This window comes from Panthera leo, chromosome C1 (assembly GCF_018350215.1).
Source record: "Panthera leo isolate Ple1 chromosome C1, P.leo_Ple1_pat1.1, whole genome shotgun sequence".
Taxonomy (NCBI): Eukaryota; Metazoa; Chordata; class Mammalia; order Carnivora; family Felidae; genus Panthera; species Panthera leo.
Genome location: NC_056686.1, coordinates 206,988,058 through 207,008,245, shown reverse-complemented (window position 1 = coordinate 207,008,245; position 20,188 = coordinate 206,988,058). Strand labels below are relative to the sequence as shown.

The following is a 20,188-nucleotide window of genomic DNA, read 5'->3' as shown; positions in this document are numbered from 1 at the left end:
CAAGTAGGCAGAAGACCTTTCTTCAAATAGACAAAGAGAAAATTTACATAATTCAGTGGATGTGTTTGGCTGACTCCAGTGAGCTTTGGGGGCTCCGTGCGAACAGCTTGAGTTACTGAGCAAGACGTCAAGTATTTCAGGGTCTTCTCATATTATTTCAGATCTGGAAATGATAGTCATGTGGCTTTGCCCTAAATGCTTGGGGTCCCTGTGACTCCATTGGAAGGACTGCATGATGTCAAAACCTTGGTAATACTAAGAACTGAAATCCAACCGGGCACTGAGAACAAGCAAGATTATGTGTGTCCGTGGTTAATACCCTATTTTCCTTTTCCACAGCAGGAAAAGCCCAAACTTCTCGAGCCTTTGGATTATGAAACCGTCATTGAAGAACTTGAAAAGACCTATCGGAATGATCCCCTTCGAGATCTCCTGTTCTTCCCCAGTGACGACTTTTCAGTAAGCATTATCTTTTCAAGGCATCTAAGTTCGGGGAGGGGCCCACAGAATGATCGAAGACCATCCCAAGCTGGGTCACTGTCCTCCCTTATAGATTCAAGGTGCAGAGCACTTCTTCCTGTGGCTATCCTACGTCACAGTCACTGCAGTGGGAAGCCACATCGATGAGAGAGGTGGTACCACGGTGGCCTTTTGAGACAGGAGATGCACAGAATGCTGCCTGGTTCCAGGCGGTACTGGTATCCCTGCCAATGTCTGGGTTTCTAGCTGCTACCTTACCTGGCCTCAGAGAGCACTTCCTCCTTCCCCCCTTTCTGACCGAAAGCTTCCGAGCAACTGAAACCAACCAATGGCAGAGGTAGGAATCTTCTCGGCACAAAACTTGCAGTTCTTAAAAATCACCCTTCACCTTGGCTGTCCTTTTGTAAGGAAATGTTGAGGCTTGTGTGCAGAGAAAGGTAGGCAGCACATGTTCATGGAAAGATTTAGGATCTGAGGACAATGCCCACCAGCACATGGAATGCTCCTGAAGGTGGGAGAGAGAATGAATAAAAAGGCAGTCCCCCTAGGAGTCAGACACAAGCACAGTAAAATGACAGCTGATGAGCACCCGTGTGTCTTTGGCACTCTATCTGTGGTCCTCTTAAACATTTTTAAATTGTTAGTAAATATCTGTGTAAGCAGAGATCTCAGCGGGCAGATGGTAACCTTCTTCCTAGAAGAAAGGTAGCCGGAGACATCACAAATGAACATCTTGAAGCCGATGAAAAGGCAGCTTCAGGGTCATCTTGTGAAGTAGCCACTGTCCATGGAAACTTGTGTTGAGTGGCTTGGGTCTCATGCTCACCCTGCCTCAGCCAGCCTCACACTTCTGTCCCCTCTCTTAACTTTGGGGCAGATCTGGCTTCTGGTTTCTAAAGGTCAATTATTTCCACCTTCCTCCATGGATTCGTAAGAAAGGAAGTTAACAATTTTCTGTTCCAAGTACAAAGAGGGATGGAAGAAAGGAGACAGATTGGTAGATAGGAAACAAGAAACTCTTTTGATTTGCTTTTTCCAATTTTTAAAGGGCTCCTGATTTACTGTTTGACATACTTTATGAGAGCCTTATCTCGGGCAGAGAAATGTCACTTCCGTGGTTGGACCAGGCCACCGCGGCTTGAACTGCAATCACCAAGCTGAGCCATGTTGTGTTTTTTGTTTTTTGTTTTTTGTTTTTAATTTCACACCCTCACTGTCTTTCATACTGAAGGTAAACTTTTATGAAGACTCTTTCTGTCAACAGGAAAATCCTCGAAACTTGGAGACCTTTGCATTCTAGCTCTGGCTTTCAGAAAGGTGGCAAAAGCCACCTCACATGTCCCCAGCTCAAGGAGGGAGTAGAGGATGGGTTGTGACATTTGCACTGAATTTGAATTCATTTCTTGGCATCTTTCCACTCTTGTTTAAGTTAAAGATCGGCTGATTACTACTCTAGGACCTTTGCCATCCTTAATGGTGTAAACCAAGCACATGATAGCTTACATACTTCTTTATTTTCCCAGAGGTGAATGTTCTAGTAAATACACTGAATTCTTTCATCCTATGCTTGCTTAAAAGCTTTCTGTGGCCACCCCCATTGCCTTCAAAACAAAGGGCAAACACCTTAACATTTCCCAAGGGCCTTTCCAAAATCTGGGCTTTGCTCATCTAAAGTTCGTACTCTTCCTCCCCCACCCAATCCCTAACGCTGTCATCACGGGCACCTTCATAGTAAAATACCAGCACAATCCTAAACGTAACATTCTCTCACCCCTCAGACCATTTCCTTCCTTTATTCATTCACCAAATATGTAATATATAATATGTAATAATAGTATATAATACTGACTGTTAAGCATTAATGCCAGAATGGCGAAGCAGCAGCGATTGGACAGAAATTGCCTGGTTTTAGTGGGGATTACCTTTCGGTCAGATGAATCAGGCAGAAATGAGTAAACAGTTTAACTAACAAGATAATTGGGATTGAAGACCAGTTCTATGAAGAAAATGAGACAGGGCCATGTCATAGAAAAAACAGTGACATTTGAACTGAGTTCTGAATCCCCAAGGAAGACCAACCCCACTAAAACCAGAGGAGGAAAGGAGCATCTCAGGCTGAAGGAAGCTGCTAGAAAGGCCCTGGACAGCTGTGGACAGAGTGGTCAGAGACCAGGTCAGGCCAGGACGAGATAAGGCATTTGCGTCTTGTTCCAAATGCAAGTGGCAAGTGGCAGGCCATGGGTCTGTTTCAAGAAGGAGAAAAACTGGGTCTTCTGGGTGGCTCAGTCGGTTATGCATCCGACTTCGGCTCAGGGCATGATCTCGTGGTTTGTGGGTTCGAGCCCCGCGTGGGGCTCTGTGCTGACAGCTCAGAGCCTGGGGTCTGCTTCAGATTTTCTGCCTCCTTCTCTCTCTGCTCCTTCCCTGTTCTCTGTCTCTCTCTCTCTCTCTCTCTCAAAGATAAACATTAAAAAATAAATTAACCTTTAAAAATAAATAAATAAAAAGAAGGAGAAAAACTGACTTGGTGTATATTATTGGAAGCTCACCCAACCTCTGTGTGGACAACAAATAACAGGGTGAAGAGGAAGCTGGGGGACCAGCTGGGAGAGAATAGCTCTTAATTAGCAGGTGCTCAAAAGATATTGGATGCCACCTCGTCTGTAGGATCAGGAGATGTCGTATCATACAGTTAAATCGTCATTTGTATCAAGCACCTGACAAAAGGAGTTTTGAATATTATTACCATGTAAAACTGTCAGTTTTTGAATTTCTTTAATGTTTATTTATTTTTGAGAGAGAGAGAGAGTGGAGGAGGGGCAGAGAGAGAGGGAGGCATAGAATCCGAAGGAGGCTCCAGGCTCTGAGCTGTCAGCACAGGGTCCGATGCGGGCCTCGAACTCACAAACCGCGAGATCATGACCTGAGCCGAAGTCAGATGCTCAACCGCCTGAGCCACCCAGGTGCCCCTCAATTGTCAGTTTTTGAACAAAATTCAGATAGATTGTCTTCCCTCTTTTCTCCTCTACAGAGTCGGGGTTGACAAGCCATGACTCATGGATGGCCTGCCGCCTGTTTTTGTCTGGCCCACCATGAACAAAGAATGATTTTTATGTTGTTTTTTTATCCTACCTTTTTTTTCCTACACAGAACTGGCTAAATCATTGAAGGAAAAAAAGAAGAATATTTTGTAACCCATGAAAATGCTATGAAATTCAGGTTTTGGTACCTGTAAATGAAGTTGTATTTGAACAGCACGGTGCTGCCCCCTTCTTTTACCCACTGTCAGTGGCTGCGTTTGTGACGCTCGGCAGGATTGCAGCAGAGGTAGAGGGCCCTGAAAGATGTATTATCTGGCCCTTTACAGAAAAAGTTGGGGCGGCCCTGCCATAACAAGCAGAACTGTGTGCATTTGGGAGGTTTCTCACCTCCCCCTCTGTAGAGTGAGACCCTTCTCTCAGTGCCCTCTGCCCCCGTCCACTGCATCCACAGCTCATGTCACATTTCAGGGGTGTTGCCCGCCAACAGGAAGCCCCCGTGCCCCCAGCCGGAGGACCATTTTCCAGGCTCATCCTTGAGCGATGAGTAAGGATTCTCCGGGATGAGCGTGGACCGTTCTCCGCTCACCCAGTGGGACGGGGCAATAGAGTGACCACCCCCACCCCCGGGCATGACAGACTGGAAGGAGTGGGGTGGCTCCCAACTTCCCACCGCCCCCGCTCCAAATGCCCTGAGCCCAGCTGTGCCCTAAGGCCAGGAGAATCCAGCGCGCTTCTGTCTTTCCACCTTACCAAGCGCCCGCACTTGCAGCAGACCTGATTCATTACTTGGTTTGTTTAATCAATATTTATTCAGCACCCACGAGGCGCTGAATATAGAACAGCACTTCCCAGACAAGCGAGGCTGACAAGAAAAGCCAAATCCGTCTAGTTAAGGAGTGTGCGCCCTAATATGGATGAAACGTAAAGTTGATGAAGAATGCTGGCTTCTTAGGGTGAAGAAATTTCAAGAAACAGGGGCTTCAACGGCTACTTGATGCACCTTAAAGGAGATTGTTTTTCACCAAGGCAGGATTCCTGCAGTTTTTCTCCCTATTCAGTTGCTGGCCCCCACCATCACATCCTTTTTTTGCCTCGATGCCCAAAAGTGGCCTTTAACCAGTCTTCCTGCTTCCTCCTATGCACTCATTTAAAGGAAGCTTTGGAAATACAAATCAGACAGTGAATACCACAGCCCTGGTTCGAACTTTCCAGTGGTTTCCCACAGCCTTCAGAGTCCAAACCAGCTTCTCACCACTGTCCCCGTCACCTGGTGCCTGATGACCCCTGTGCCCTAATCTCCTTGTCCTGTTTCTCTTGGTCACTGCGTGGAAACCTAGCATTTTCTCTGCTCCTTGAACTTGCCAAGCTCATCCCCCCTGTCAGGGCAAGTCTGCTCTTGGCACAACCTGTCCCTGTTTTTCATTCACTTCGGTTCGGATGCTGCCTCTCCAAAGAACCATCCATGATCCCAACCGTGCTGTGTCACTCTGTCACATCATCCTTATTACTTGCCTTTTTTTTTTTTAATGTTTTATCTTATTTTTGAGGGAGAGACAGGGTGCAGGTAGAGGGAGGGGCAGAGGCAGAGAGAGAGAGGGAGACACAAAATCCAAGCAGGCTCCAAGCTATGAGCTGTTAGCACAGAGCCCACCATGGGGCTCGAACTCAACGAACCGTGAGATCATGACCCGAGCCGAAGTCAGACCCTTGACGAACTGAGCCACCCAGGCACCTCTGATTGCTTGTCTTTATAGCACTTATCACCATCTGGAAAGACTTCAGTTTGCTTTTTTCTCTCCTCTGTCAATTGTTCCTCGCCATTAGGGCGTACCCTCTAGCAGGACAGGGATGTCTTTTTTGATCACTGGGAGACTTCCAGCAACTAAAGTAGCCCTTGGCACAAAGCAGGTGGAAAACGAATATTTATTTCATGAATTATCATTCAGAAACCTGTAGGTTATTATTTTCAAACATAACTGGAATCCTTTGAATACCTGTGGGAACCAGAAGTCCATTGCAAGACGAAATTTGAGAAGAAAGAGGTTGAAGCAGTTGGCTTTGCTTGATGATGAGGAAAGTGATCATTAGTATGATCACTTTCCTCTTCGTATGATCACTTTCCTCTTCGACACAAGACAATATATCCCCGTAAGGAAACAGCCCTAAGGTCATGGTCCCCTCCTGCAGGGGCTCATTCTGTCTGATACAGTGCCTGCCACATAGCCACCATCAACACAGCCTAATTTCCTCCGTGTCGCCCTTCACGTACTTGCTTTCTGTTCCTAGGCATGGGAGAAATCAGTATGTACCTGTGTTTCAAGTACCCAACAGTGTCGGGCTCGTGGGCGTTCGGTGAAGATTACTGAACCTTGAACCAAAATCATCTTCTTCCTGGTGAAGGGGCTGTGGTAGAGGCATTTTGCTGTATCTGGGCACGTCAAGTGCATGGGTTCTGGGAGCAGGCAGTGTGTTCAGTGTGATCTTCAGAACTTTTTGCATCCTAATGAATCACTAAGAATAAGCAGTCTAGATGCATGTGTTAACGCATTCATTGCAAAAACATGAGCTCCTTCACTCACTGGATTGGCTACTCTTGCTTTTCTCCCCTTTCTTTTGGAAGCACGTCGTGATAGAAACTCGAGACCAAAAAGCGAGGCACTTAGTCACCAAATTGTGGCTTCGTGACACAGGCAAGGGGAGGAAGGAAGGAACACAGGAGCTAACGAACAGTTTCAAGGGCACAGTGAATCATACCGTGGAGTGATTCAGTGTGAGGGGAGACCGATTAAACAAAAAAAAAAAAAATAGGAGAACAAAAAATGAGAAAGCCAGAAATGAGTATCTTGCTGAGTAACAGATACAGACAGGCTGCGGTGGAATCACTTCTGGCTGTAGAAAACCTTCCATGAGAAAGTTCAGAGGTCTGAAAAGTAGCCCGCCGTGGAAGGCTGTGCGATCACACCCGGGCTTCAATACCGCCCATGCTGGACAAACTGCTCTATGTCAACCCGGCTTCATGGCCCGCCTTCTGGGAAGTAAGCTGCATATATCAAGGGTGCAGATACGAACAAGAAGCCTTGCTGACGCTTGGGAAGTTACGCCTTTGACCCCGGGCAGTGCCATTTTCAAAGTCGGAGGTCTATGTTGCGCACGTGAGACAGCGGGCCGAGAGAGTTACATGATCCCCTCAAATCTCCTCTTCATCTCACTCGTTCGGAATTAGTGTCTCAGGGCTCCCCAGTGCCACCCGCAGGGCTCGTTGGCTTACTGTCATGACCCAGTGAATTGTGAGTTCTTAACATACCAATGGCTTGTCCTTTTCACAGTATGTTTTTAACTATAAAAAGCAACTGTGTGTGGGGACTTCCGTACTCAAACCACATGGGTCATATTGGTGACAGGAAGTAGAAGGGCCTTCAAATCTTTTAAACTGAAAAGCAGAAAGGTCCTGTGTTGTGTTTTTTTTCCTTCTTCTTCTTCTTCTTGTTTCTCTTACTGAGACCCAGCTTAACGTTTTATAGGACTCTCAATCTCCTTTTTAATCCTTGGCTTCTGAGCCTGAAAAGCAGGCTTTAAATGGCTCACAGCATTCATACCAGAACACTGTAATTGCCATTTAAAAGCTAAGTAATAGTCTTTGTTGAACTAGGTTATTTCTAAATTCTAATATTCCTCCCGTTTATAAGCTAATGAGGCTGAGATTTGCAAAAGGCTCTTGTTCAAGGATGCAGAGCAACTGTGAGGACAGAAATCAAACATGAGCACTTTGACTTGCTGTTAGCATTTCTGTCTACCCAGCATGCTTTTGGCCAGCTGCTTCTTAGAAAAATAAGGTGCACGCTTCGGGGAAGTTTTAACTCCTTGAATCCCACAATGGGTGACATTAGAAAAGTGGTATGGTAGTGAAGAATTCTAGAGTGGTTCAGTAAGAATATGTGAGGACTTCTCTGGGCTTGATCGAACTAGGAACATATACACATAAAGTACACGGAAAGACTTATACACGAATATTCATAGCACCATTATTTATAAGACCGCAAGGGGGAAACAATGCATATATATGTCCATCAACTGATGAATGAATAAATATATGTGGTATATCCACACAATGGAGTATTACTCAGCCATTAAAAAAAAATTAAAGACTGGTTCATACTCTAACATGGACGAAACTTGAAGCCATTATGCTAAGTCAAAGAAGCCGAATACAAAAGAGCACATATGGTACGATTCCAATTGCATGAAATGTCCAGAATAGGCGAATCCAGAGAGACAGAAAGTTAATAGCTGCCAAGGGCTCAGGAGAAAGATGAAGAGGAAGTAATTGCTAGTAAATATGGGGTTTCTTTTGGGGGCAATGAAAATATTCTAAAATCAAATAATGATGATGGTCGCACAGCCCTGTGAATGTATAGAAAACCACTGAACTCTACACTTTAAAAGGGTGAATTTAGGGCACCTGGGTGGCTCAGTCAGTTAAGCATCTGAGTCTTGATTTCGGCTCTGGTTGTAATCTCACAGTTGTGAAATAGAGCCCCACAAAGGGCTCCATGCCGAACGTGGAGGCACTTGGGATTCTCTTTCTCCCTCTCCTTCTGCCCCTTCTCTCTCTTTCAGAGTAAATAAACATTTAAAAGGGTGAACCTTATGGCATGTCAATTATATCCCAACAACACTTGTGAGTTCCAGCCATGCATCAGACTCAGGGCTGGCAATGCAGAGCCTGCTCGGGATTCTCTCTCCCTCTCTCTCTGTCCCTCCCCTGCTTGTGCTTTCTCTCTCCCAAAATAAATAAACTCAGAAACAATGTTTTAAATAAAAGGAACAAATTAAAAAACAATACAAAACATGGGAAAATATTTCATATATTGTTTTATTTTATTCCCAAAGCAGATTTGACGTGGCTTGCTTACAGACCAGCAATATATACATATATATTGGCTGAATTAATCACCAGCAGAGCTTTTGGGTCTAAAATATTCTACATTTGAGCTGTGGACTTCATATATGATACAGACAGTAAATTTTATAGTTCAGAGACGAGAAAATGTGCACTGGATAAATTAGAGAAGATTTTCAGAAAGAGCTGGCACCTATACTAAGCCTGAGGTTAAGAAAGAGTGAGGAAAGTAAAGGAGAGGGGAGGGGAGGGGAGGGGAGGGGAGGGGACGGGAAGGAAGGGAAGGGAAGGGAAAGGAAGGGAAGGGAAGGGAAGGGAAGGGGAGAGGAGGAAGAGACCGCATAATAAGGCTAGTGCAGGAATATGTCTGCAGCAGAAGAAGGAATGTGAGCAGGCATATTAATGATGTGTGGCGGGTTGGCTTGTGTCTTAGGCCATTGCTTGTCACGGGGCCATGTGTGCAGGCCTCACACCAAGCAGGCTTCTTCCCTGTGCCTCCTTGGAAAGAGAACTCAGACCACAGCCTCTGAGTCCTTGCCAAGGGGAGGTCCTGGTGCGATAAGTATGTTGTTGGAGCACGGTGTTCTGTGAGTGCTCACATTCTTGCATATGTAAAATGTTTCGTCCTAACTTCCTCCAGAGAGGAGGCAAGACACGTTGTGGAGCCTGGAAAATAAATCACGGAAAAAGAAGGGAAGTGACTTGCTCAGTGGTTAGCTAATCCAAGGGTAAAAAAAAAAAAACAAAACCTAGAACCAGGTCTCCAAACTTCCCTACTTCTATTCTTTTTTTTTTTTACTTTTCAATGTTTATTTACTTTTTGAGAGAGGGAGAGTGAGGGAGAGGGAGAGAGGGAGAGGGAGAGTGAGAAAGAGAGCATGAGGTGGGGAGGGGCAGAATGAGAGGGAGACATAGAATCCAAAGCAGGCTCCAGGCTCTGAGCTGTCAGCACAGAGCCCGACGCGGGGCTCGAACCCACCAACCATGAGATCGTGACCTGAGCTGAAGTCGGACGCTCAACCGACTGGGCGACCAGGCACTTCCCTACTTATATTCTTAAATACTGTGATAGGTAAAGTCTCAACGCTTGACTTGCCTGGATGGTAGCAACTGTCCAGCGATGGGGAGCTGCTCACTTTTTGTGCGTTTCCCATACACTTTAACTGCAGCAAAACAAGAAGGACCTTCCCCCCTAAAGCACAGGGAATAAGTAATGGGAATAAAGACACAGCATAGGGAATATGATCGGTGGTGTTATAATAGTGTAGTATGGTGACAGACGGTAACTAAGGTGAGCATAGCCTAATGTATAGACTTGTCCAGCCTCTATGTTGTACGCCTGAAACTAATGTCTGTTGTGCATCACCTTAACTCATATTAAAAAATAAATGAATGAGGGACGCCCGGGTGGCTCAATTGGTTAAGCCTTCAACTTCAGCTCAGGCCATGATGTCATGGTTCGTGAGTTCGAGCCGCGCGTCGGGCTCTGTGCTGACAGCTCGGAGCCTGGAGCCTGCTCCGCATTCTGTGTCTCTCTCTCTCTGCCCTCCCCCCACTTGTGCTCTCTCTCTTTCTCTCTCTCAAAAATAAATAAACATAAAAATGTTTTTTTAAAAGTAAAATAAATGAATGATCGAAGAGGGAATTATTGGTAGGGGAGCACAACAAAGGTATTAAAGTGATATTCTCATGTACTTAAAAAAAAATAAAACAAAATCATGACAACACTCTTCTGAAAGTGGTACAAAATGTTTTTCAAGCAACTAATGTAGGATAAGTGTCTACTAGAATATAAGGCCGTATCAGTGTCTTAATCTGAGAAATTTAGGTGAAGATCATTTTTAAACACGTGCTTAGCTTGGAAGGTATTGGGAAATGTTTGTTAATAGACTTTACTGTAAGACTTGTCGAATTCTCAAGCTCAGACTGATTAATTACTATAAACAGCATCATTTTTGCTCTCTTTTTTGAGCAGCTGGGATCTATAGTACTGTCAGGAAGCTTTGCTCAGGCCCAGGATAGGAAAAGCAGCCTCATTTTTTTTTTTTAGACTTTGACCCGTGGCTTTTGGCCAATTGCGAAATGGCCGTGATGTGCTTAGAATGAAGTCTTCTGTGGTCATTTTAGCCAGCAGAATGGTGGCTGTGACAAAGCCACAGAGACTACCCACCAAAGAGTGGAAGGAACCAGAAAGTGACAGGGCTGTCGTCGAAGATGTCTGAATAGCATGGACCTGAAATTATAAACACAAGCCTGCATGCCTCGTTTCATAAATAAAATGACAGTTCATGTTTCCAAATGCCTAATTTCTGGACAGTAGGCCCCTTATAAAACTCTACCACCAAAAGAGGACTGCGGCTCAGTTCCAGTGCTGTCTCAGATCCGTTTCATGCAACTGAGCTCTACTAATTGTCAAGCAGAAGGTTTAGAAAAGAGAACAGGAAGTCTGCTGTGGCCAAGGCAATTTGTAGTGGTCTGAAAGCATCTAATTCTCAGAAAAGAAATTCTTTGTAACCATATTAATCCCCTTAACAAATATGACTGCATACTTCGCTTTTTATTTGATGAATTTATTTTTGCTTCAGTGGAGACGCATTAAGGAAATAAGACATCAGTAGAAGTGCCACAGTTCTGAAAGCTGAAACTTTATGGAGGCTCTCTGCTTTTTCAGCCACATGTTCCAGTATCACAACAAAATATAGCTGAGATCAATAGCATGTCACAGGCGTTCATTACATGTGCATTTCTTTTCTTATACCTTGTGTATTCTGTGCAAGGGATTAGATGTACAGTAAGTCCATGCAAGTTGTAAAATAACGTTTTAGATTTAACACATGGTTACGTGAGGGTGATTCAGCCCCAGTTGTCTTATTAAGAATCAACATGAGGGGTGCCCGGATGGCTCAGTCGGTTAAGCCTCCGACTTCGGCTCAGATCTGATCTCACCGTTTGTGGGTTCGAGCCCCGCGTCGGGCTCTGTGCTGATAGCTCAGAGCCTGGAGCCTGTTTTGGATTCTGTGTCTCCCTCTCTCTCTCTGACCCTCCCCCACTCGCACTCTGTGTCTTTCTCTCTCAAAAATAAATAAACGTTAAAAAAAACCAAAGAACATGATTTCATAACTGGAGGTCATCAGGAATCACTCATAGCCATTGTACACGTGATTATACACATGATTATAAAGTTTTTATAAATCCCAACTTGAGTGAATTTCCAATCTCATACATTACGTATGTATTATGTATTGGGGCTCTATTTTTACTACAAGTAGCTATGTGACCATTATTACTTGAATCCTGAGTCCATATCCAGAAATTGACCATTAAAGAAAACAAAAAATTTCTTAAGCCAGTTCAGTATCCTGACTGTATTATACCAGAAAGCAGTGATCTTAGTGGGGCACTGGGTATAAATAACTTCCTAAGAAATTTACATTTGAGCCGTGTTACTCTGCTTTCCATCAGACTTGGAATATTTTAGAGCAGCTGTTACTACTTTTTTAAAAAACAAGAAACCAATAAGAGACTGCATGGGATAATGAGAAAAAGGAATAATATTTTGCTTTTTTGTATAAAAAATGTATTCTAAAATAATGACTGAAATATAAAATTTTTTTAATTAGAGAAAAAAATTCCTGATCTTGCCAGTAGATTATAATATATAATGTTCCCTGTAAACACCAAGCCGGTGACACTGTGTATCTGAGAATTATCTACCCAAACAGGAAACAAGTTACACCCAGATAATTGAAATCCCGCAATGATCTGGAAAACTCAATTTAGGTATGGATTTTAATCTTTTACTCCAGACTTCCAATAGAGTTTATGTACTGTTTACCTTCTAACAGAGTGCACAACATATAAGAAGCAACTTGAAAGAGGGAACCCAAAAGGAATCAAAAATGTAAAATCTAAATAATACTAAGTCCTAAATCGGCCCTATCGTACTTCACGTGGGTGTATCTGCAGTTGGCTTGATTGGTAGCCATGGCCTCAGAGAACTTCTACACCCTGTTCACACAACTGCAGTGACATCCTGGGGCAGATGCATGGATCAGGAGAGCTCCGTCTACACTGCATTTTAGGATGAGCATTGAATTTTGTCCTAGGATGTATCTAGAACTTTGTTTCCTCATTATTTTTTATCCTCTGATTTTGTCGGGCTCACATGACACTCTTCCTCTTTCGCAGCGTCCAAACTATGCACATGAAGGCACACACACACACACTCACACAGCATACCTGTGCACAGACATGCATGTGGTCACATGCCGCACACACACACCACACGCGCACTGACACAACGTATGCACACTCAAACACAGCACACCATCATCCATCATCCTCATGCACACGCACAGACACGCTCGTGCACTACACCTGATCACACACGCTCACGCAGACACGCACACACATATGCACAGAACCCACACATCCCGATTCACACACACTCAACACATTCGACAAACAAGTATTTAAATGCCCCACTGGACACTGAGGTTAGAGCAGTGAACAAAAGAGATCAAAGCTCTTGCCCTCATGGAGCTTATATTAAGAGCGAAGAAAAAGGAGGGTTTGAAGAAAATACGAGTCTGGGACTAGAAGAACAGGTATGATGCTGCCCTTGGTGGTAGAGCTTGTCACAGAAGCCGTGCTCTCGGAGGACCCCATTCCCTGGACCCCTTTCCTACCCGTCTTCTCCAAAACTAAGGAGGGGTGTTGGGAATCTCATCTGTTTCATTAATGAGTCTAGGGAAAATGCCCTTCATCTAGAACAATTCAAAGGAACTTTAGGTTGTGCTTTAGAAACTCTGATGAATCATTTGTGGATTTGGGGATCTACAAAAGGAAAGACCCCAGCTGTTTGGTGCCATGGATGTGAACGGACTGGTCACCCCAACGCTTCTGGAAAGCCACGGAGTGCAGACTAAAGAAAGCTGGTGGCTGGTGATGGAAAGTCACCGTTTTTAGGGTGTCTCATACTTCCCCCAGCTTGATGGAGCTGAGGACTATATGTCGTGTAAAGAGGAAACAATCTATGAAATCCTGTTTTGGACATCTTATTACTTTTTATGTCTGTTCGTTTACTGCAAAGTCGTTTGTTGAGCATTGAAGTTGAAAACATTTTGTTTATTTTAACAAAAATAAAGACACCAAGAACATGAGTCTTTTTCCTCAAGATCCAGGTTTACTGAACATCCTTTCTTTCTTCTCACCCCTAAAATGGTGGCTACACACACACACACACACACACACACACACTCAGAGCTTCTAAAAAAGGTTAAATTTACCTTGTGGAATCTCGAGAAACTATTTACAATAGGATTAAAATACTGATGCTTTTGTAAGGTTTCTCTTTCACTTCAGCTGTGTCTCGGGATTCACAACAACAAAAGATACAATAGAAATAAGCTAGGCAAAATATACAGATGCCCCAACTTTTGTTCCCTGCAGGGAAGTGAAAGAGCTTTACGCGATGAGCCTCTGTGATAAACCAGTACTTGTAAGGATGCTGGCAGAGGCAATCTCAGGGAGGTTTGGCTTCTGTCTCCTAGAGATGTAAATTTCTCTGTCTCCTTTTACTGTCCGATGCTAAGATCTAAAGCACTTTTCTATTGGGTTTTCGGTAGGGTGGTCTACTCAGTGCTTCCAGGTTGGAGAGCTTCATTTCTTTTCATTGTTCTCCCCAGACGGCCACCGTGTCTTGGGATATCCGCACACTGTACTCAACGGTACCCGAAGACGCAGAACACAAAGCAGAAAATTTGCTGGTGAAAGAGGTAAATGCAATGATTCCCATCCTTTACTTTATAAACTCTGTTTTCTCCTGGGGGGGGGGGGGGTGCTCCACACAGCTCCCTTTTATTATTGTCTTCCTCTCCTTTTCAGTATAGAATTCCAGATGCGATGATGAGCTGTTCCTTTTCAGCCCTCATCATGTCTAGATTCTTTCCATTCTCCTGTTAATTATGTTTCATTGTGTGGTGACTCTTCAAGTTTGGGGCTTTTTTTTTCTTTTGTTTTTACTTCCCTTAAAATCGTCACATTGAGAAATATTTGTGTGTTCTTAACAGAGGATAATTTATTTTGCTTACCTAGACTGACTCGTGGGAAAGGCCACCGTATGTGAGAATTTTGGATAACAGAGTTTCTATGTTAAGAGATACATTTTTTTTTTCAAGTACTAACTATGGAAATAGTTAATGGTAAAACCCTGTGGCTATGATAAAAACCTTTTGGTAAAGCATTTGTTTGCATTCTGATGATATAAGAGAGGCCTACAACCTTGCTCCTTCTGAGCAGACTAAGGGATGCTTTAGGGCAGCTACTTAAAAGATATTGGTTGAATGAATAAATGAAGTTAGCCCTTCCTTTACAGAAAATGCAATGAGAAAATTCAGCACAGGCCAAATGGAATCCTGAGAGAAAACGGTGTATCCCCAATTAGGATTTAGTTTAATAACAAAACCTTTTCTCAGCTCTCAAACATATGTGTATGAATATAAGCTAGCTTTATTAGCATACATATCAATCTGTATTAATCATGCACATTTTATGTTATACTATTCAGTCCAAATCCTTTGCCATAGATTTATTTATGAGTTTTTTTCCAATTCCATATTTATTTCCCAAAGTTTACATTAAATTACACTACCTTCTAAGGAGTTAAAAGAAAAAAGGAAAAAGTGCAGGTTCAGATAACATCAGGATATCTGAGTATGCTATTTTCACATTGACTGATAAAAATAATATATGTGACATCAGTACCATAATATTTTTTTTACAGTCACCTTAGAGGAAGTCTTTTTTTTTTTTTTAAGTTTATTTATTTTTGACAGAGAGAGAGAGTGCGAGCATGAGCTAGGGAGGGGCAGAGAGAGAGGGAGACACAGAATCTTAAGCAGGCTCCAGGCTCTGAGCTGTCAGCACAGAGCCCGACGCAGGGCTTGAACCCACGAACCGTGAAATCATGACCTGGGCCAGAGTCGGACACTTAACCGACTGAGCCACCCAGGCACCCCCTTAGAGGAAGTCAATATCTGGTAGGACATCACAGTTTAAAAAAGAGTTGGCAAATCATTTTCTACACCAGAAAATCAGAATCACTGAGACAAGGTCTAGTAACATTCTTCAGTAAATACGTAAATATGTGTTAACTTAGGTAGGATTTGAAACATTTATGATCCTGAATTCCTTACCAGGAATATTCAACCAATTCTTCTTGAATGTTCTTCCGTAAAATATTGCACTTTTGGGTAAAAATCTTCAGCTTGTTGTTAAATTTATTTCCAAGAACTTTATAGCTTTGTTGAAAATGTGAGAATTTGTTAAATCCAGTTCCTTTTTTTGCTTTACATTGCTGATGTTAAAAAAAAATAAAATAAAAAAACTGTTGGGGCACCCGGGTGGCTCAGTCGGGTGAGCATGGGACTTCGGCTCAGGTCATGATCTCACAGTTTGTGGGTTCGAGCCCCTCGTCAGGCTCTGTGCTGACCTCTTGCTCAGAGCCTGGAGCCTGCTTCAGATTCTGTGTCTCCTTCTCTCTCTGCCCCTCCCTCGCTCGCGCTTTGTCTCACTCTGTTTCTCAAAAATATATCAATGTAAAAAAATTTAAAAAAATGAAAAACTGTGGCTTTTGAATATATATGGCTACCTCACTAATCTTCCTTATCCTAATAGTTCTTTGTAATGTTAATTTTTGTTTTCATTCGTTTTTCCTTTATTTTATTTTTTTGCACATAGAAAGACACCATTTATCATTCTTATTTGACGTTTAAGTGTGTAGTCATATCATCTGCAAACAATTAAGATCGTCCTAGTTCCTAATAACTGTATACGTTTTTTGTTAATTCTTGCCTCATTTTATTATCTGATATCCCTGAAACCAGGGATTGAATAATAATGCTCATGTTGGGCATCCTATCTTTTTTCTTTTTTCTTTTTTTTTTTTTTTTTTTGAGAGAGAGAGAGAGAATGCATTCGGTGCAGGTGCAGAGGAAGAGGGAGAAGGGGAATCTTAAGCAGGCTCCGTGGTCAGCGCAGAGCCCAAAGCAGGGCTCGATCTCACAACGGTGAGATCATGACTTGAACTGACATCAAGAGTCATAGACTTAACCTCTGAGCCCCCCAGAGGCCCCCATCCTGTCTTACTTTTGGTTTTAGGGATAGGCCTGTAGTATCTCTGATGCTCTCTTACCCCTTGAATTTAGCTCGGTGATCCACAGGATCCATATTTGTATTTCGGGTGTAAACTTTCTTATTCAAATTGTATTATTACCTTAATACTCCATTCACATTGCGAGTATTTTATTTCATGTTTTTGCTTTTATATTCATGAGTGAGATTATCTCTAGTTCTCTTCCCTCACTTTGGTATTAAAGAAAATGCTAGCTTAAAAACATTGTGACGCTCTCCACCTTTTTCCATTTTATTCCATTCTGGAATAAAAAAATAAATCCGTGAAGTGAAATAGGGTATCTAGAAATATATCCAAGTAAATACGGTTGCATACCAACTGACAAATTATGGCACTTCAAATTCTCAAATATCTCTCAGGTTAGACAGTTTCATGAATACCACTTGGTTGTTCATTCTGGATGAGAATAAAGTTAGGACTCCCGGTCACGTTAATGTAAAAATTAACTCCAAGTGGATAAAAACTATCTAAATTTTAAAAACAAAAGTATTAAAACTACAGGAAAACACTTTAAGTGGAAATTTAGGGGAAACAGATTTAAGCAAATAAAAAATTTGCATTTCCATATGATTAATGGTACCATAAATAAAGTCAAAAGAAAACATTTAATCAGAGCAATTATTTGCAACTCTTTATATCTTTTGTGACACACGCACACATTCCTAATTTTCAAACTCTTACAAAGTAATACGAAGATAATAACACAAGAAAATATAAGCAAAAGACAGGAGCACACAGTTCAAAGAGAGGGGCACAAAAAGTTGCCAGCTTCACTTACAGTCATGAAAATGTAAATTAAAACAAATATGATGTATGAAACTTGAATGAAGAAAAATTTTAAGATGAGTAATACTTAGTGACAGTGGGAATATGGGAAATAAACATTATCATACAGTGTTTATAATACTCACATATCTGTAACCTTTGAGATGTAATTCTGTAATTCTTTTTTGTAAAGTTTATTTATTTATTTTGGGAGAGAGAAAGAGCATGAGTGAGGGAGGGGCAGAGAGACAGGAGAGAGAGAGAATCTCAAATAAGTTCGTCACTGCCAGCACAGAGCCCCACGTGGGGCTCAAACTCACAAACCATGAGATCATGACCTGGGCCGTAACCAAGAGTCAAGTAAGCTTACTGACTGAGCCACCCAGGCCCCCAGATGTAATTCTAATGTACCTTTTAAGTAGTGCATATACATATGTAACATGTGTGTTATTAAAAAAACACTAGAGCATAAAAGTATAATTACAGGGTTAAGTATTGTTGCACTGACCAAATTGTAATATCAGTTGGTAAGAGTGGGGTTGAATAAATTTTGGCACATCTGTATTTTAAAATAATATGTAACCAATAAAAATTAGATGTATTTATTTTATTTCTAATTTTTTTTAATGTTTTATTTTTGAGAGAAAGAGAGAGCTAGTGAGGGAGGGGCACAGAGAGAGAGGAAGTCACAGACTCTGAAGCAGCCTCCAGGATCTGAGCTGTCAGCACAGAGCCTGTCACGGGGCTCGAACCCACGAACCGTGAGATCATGACCTGAGCTGAAGTCGGATGCTTAACCGACTGAGTCACCCAGGTTCTCCCAAGCTAATACATTTATATGTACGTAATTTGGGGGCACCTGGGTGGTCCAGTCGGTTAAGCATCGGACTTCAGCTCAGGTTTGATCTCGTGGTTCATTAGTTCGAGCCCTGCCTCAGGCTCTGTGCTGACAGCTCGGAGCCTTGGAGCCTGCTTCGGATTCTGTGTCTCCCTCTCTCTCTGGCCCTCCCCCACTCACTCTCTCTCTCTCTCTCTCAAAAACAAATAAACAATAAATAAATAAATAAATAAATAAATAATAAATGTATTAGCTTGGATGCCCATGATATGTTGTTAAGAGAAAAAAGTAAGTTGCAGAATATATACTATGATATCTTGAAGGTATAAAACCTGTAAGTATATACATAAATATGGCTTATTTATATAAGCCTTACAAAAGTATGAAAAATGTAGAATAAACTCATAACATTGGTTATGTCACAAGTTTGGAATTATAAGGGGAAGAGAGGAAATTGAATCTCAGTTTATATGTTCTATACTGTGTTACAAGGGTATTTTTGTGGTGAAAAAATATGTTGTGAAAAAATTACTGGAAATACATCTTCAAATGCTCTCAGAATTGGAAGCCACCCAAGTGTCTCTTGTAAAATTGTCTCCAAACGTTAAAATCCAACCTTATTCTGAGAGTTGCAAGTCGCCTTAAAGACCATATCAGATTCTTTTTTTATTATTATAATTTGACTTTGATAATGAAAATGTCATATGGAATGATCAAAATCCCTTATGCATTTCACTTTATGAGTCCAACCACTGGGCTTGTCTGCCTGTCATAGAAGCCAGTTAAGTTCATCTGATACAGTCCATTCATAATCACTTGTAATAAAACTACTGTGGATTTATAAACATCTCCACGATTTTAGGGACTATTCATGTCATGATCTTTTTACCTCTTTCTGGGTGCATTGGGGATTTGTCTATTTCCAGGTTTCCAGCAGTCTGTTTTAGGCTGTGAAAAACTTGCTCTCACATGAATCAGGGATTCTTAGCCCTCTGCTCTGGGTTGTCTGCTCCCCGAGGCTTTGAGACCTTGGATTTGGTGGCCAGCCTGCTAATGCCCTTGCCTCTTCCCACCTGCTTGTTTTATTATCTGGTATGCCTTCGTGGTGGGCCCCATGAGCTTAAGTCCTAAATCTCAGGATGATTCAGAAGCGCCACCCCCAATCTCTGGATCCAGCCAAGGTGTCAGGTTTAGCCACTTTCCAAGGAAAAGGCAGCCTAAAAAGAAGATGAGTACAACACTGGAGACTTCTAAGGCTATTCTGGGGGTTTCAGATGTCTTTAGTTTTGTCATTGCTCTCCTGAACTTCTGTACCACGACTTCAAATGGCCAGGTTGACCCCCTTTATTTCTGTAGTTCTCTGAGAATGTCAACTTCGGTGGAGAACAGAACAGGTTGGCTACAAACTCTGACTGTGTCTTGTTATTTCCCCTGGGGTGAAATTTCTTCCCCTTAACTTTGTGCCTACCTTTCAACTACTTGCAGCCTGGGGTTATTCCTCCATTTCTAACTTCCACCCGCAGCTTCTCCTTTCTCCTAAGAACTGCTCCAAAGAGAAGTCAAGTACAGTGTCTTTTACCGTAGATCCCAGGTGTCTGTCGTACTTTTTGTGTTGCACGTCTCAGGACAGAGCATTTATCTGGGTAACGTAAATGACTCGTTATGTTGTTCTCAACTGCATGGATCTAAAGTAGAGAAAAGAAAAGAAAAGAAAGAAGAGGAAGCCTGGGAAGAAACTTTTTCTTTTTTTTAACCTGAGAATTTTTTCTGCATCACTAGCTGTGAAAACTGCCATAGCTTGCTTGTTTTAAGGATATAAATAAAGGGAAGCCTGTACTTATAGGGTCGGAAGAAGAGAAATCCCAGTTACAAATACCACGTGATGGTGGTAGAACATGAATACCCAAGCCTGGAGACAGCAAATAAAAAGAAAGGGTCACCAGAAAGCTGGGTTAAGACTGAGAAATGAC

General features: G+C 42.4%; 1 protein-coding gene across 7 annotated transcripts in view; it reads left to right on the top strand.

Moving 5' to 3' along the window:
• Positions 1-20,188, top strand: part of DOCK10 (dedicator of cytokinesis 10) — a 266,256-nt gene that overhangs the window by 111,770 nt on the left and 134,298 nt on the right. For 6 of the 7 annotated variants that reach the window (XM_042950329.1, XM_042950326.1, XM_042950328.1 and 3 more), the window contains exons 2-3: positions 340-459; positions 14,109-14,198. In XM_042950329.1, coding sequence (XP_042806263.1) covers positions 340-459; positions 14,109-14,198 — 210 coding nt within the window. The remainder of the gene's footprint in view (positions 1-339; positions 460-14,108; positions 14,199-20,188) is intronic. The other variant, XM_042950324.1, reaches the window with a different exon arrangement.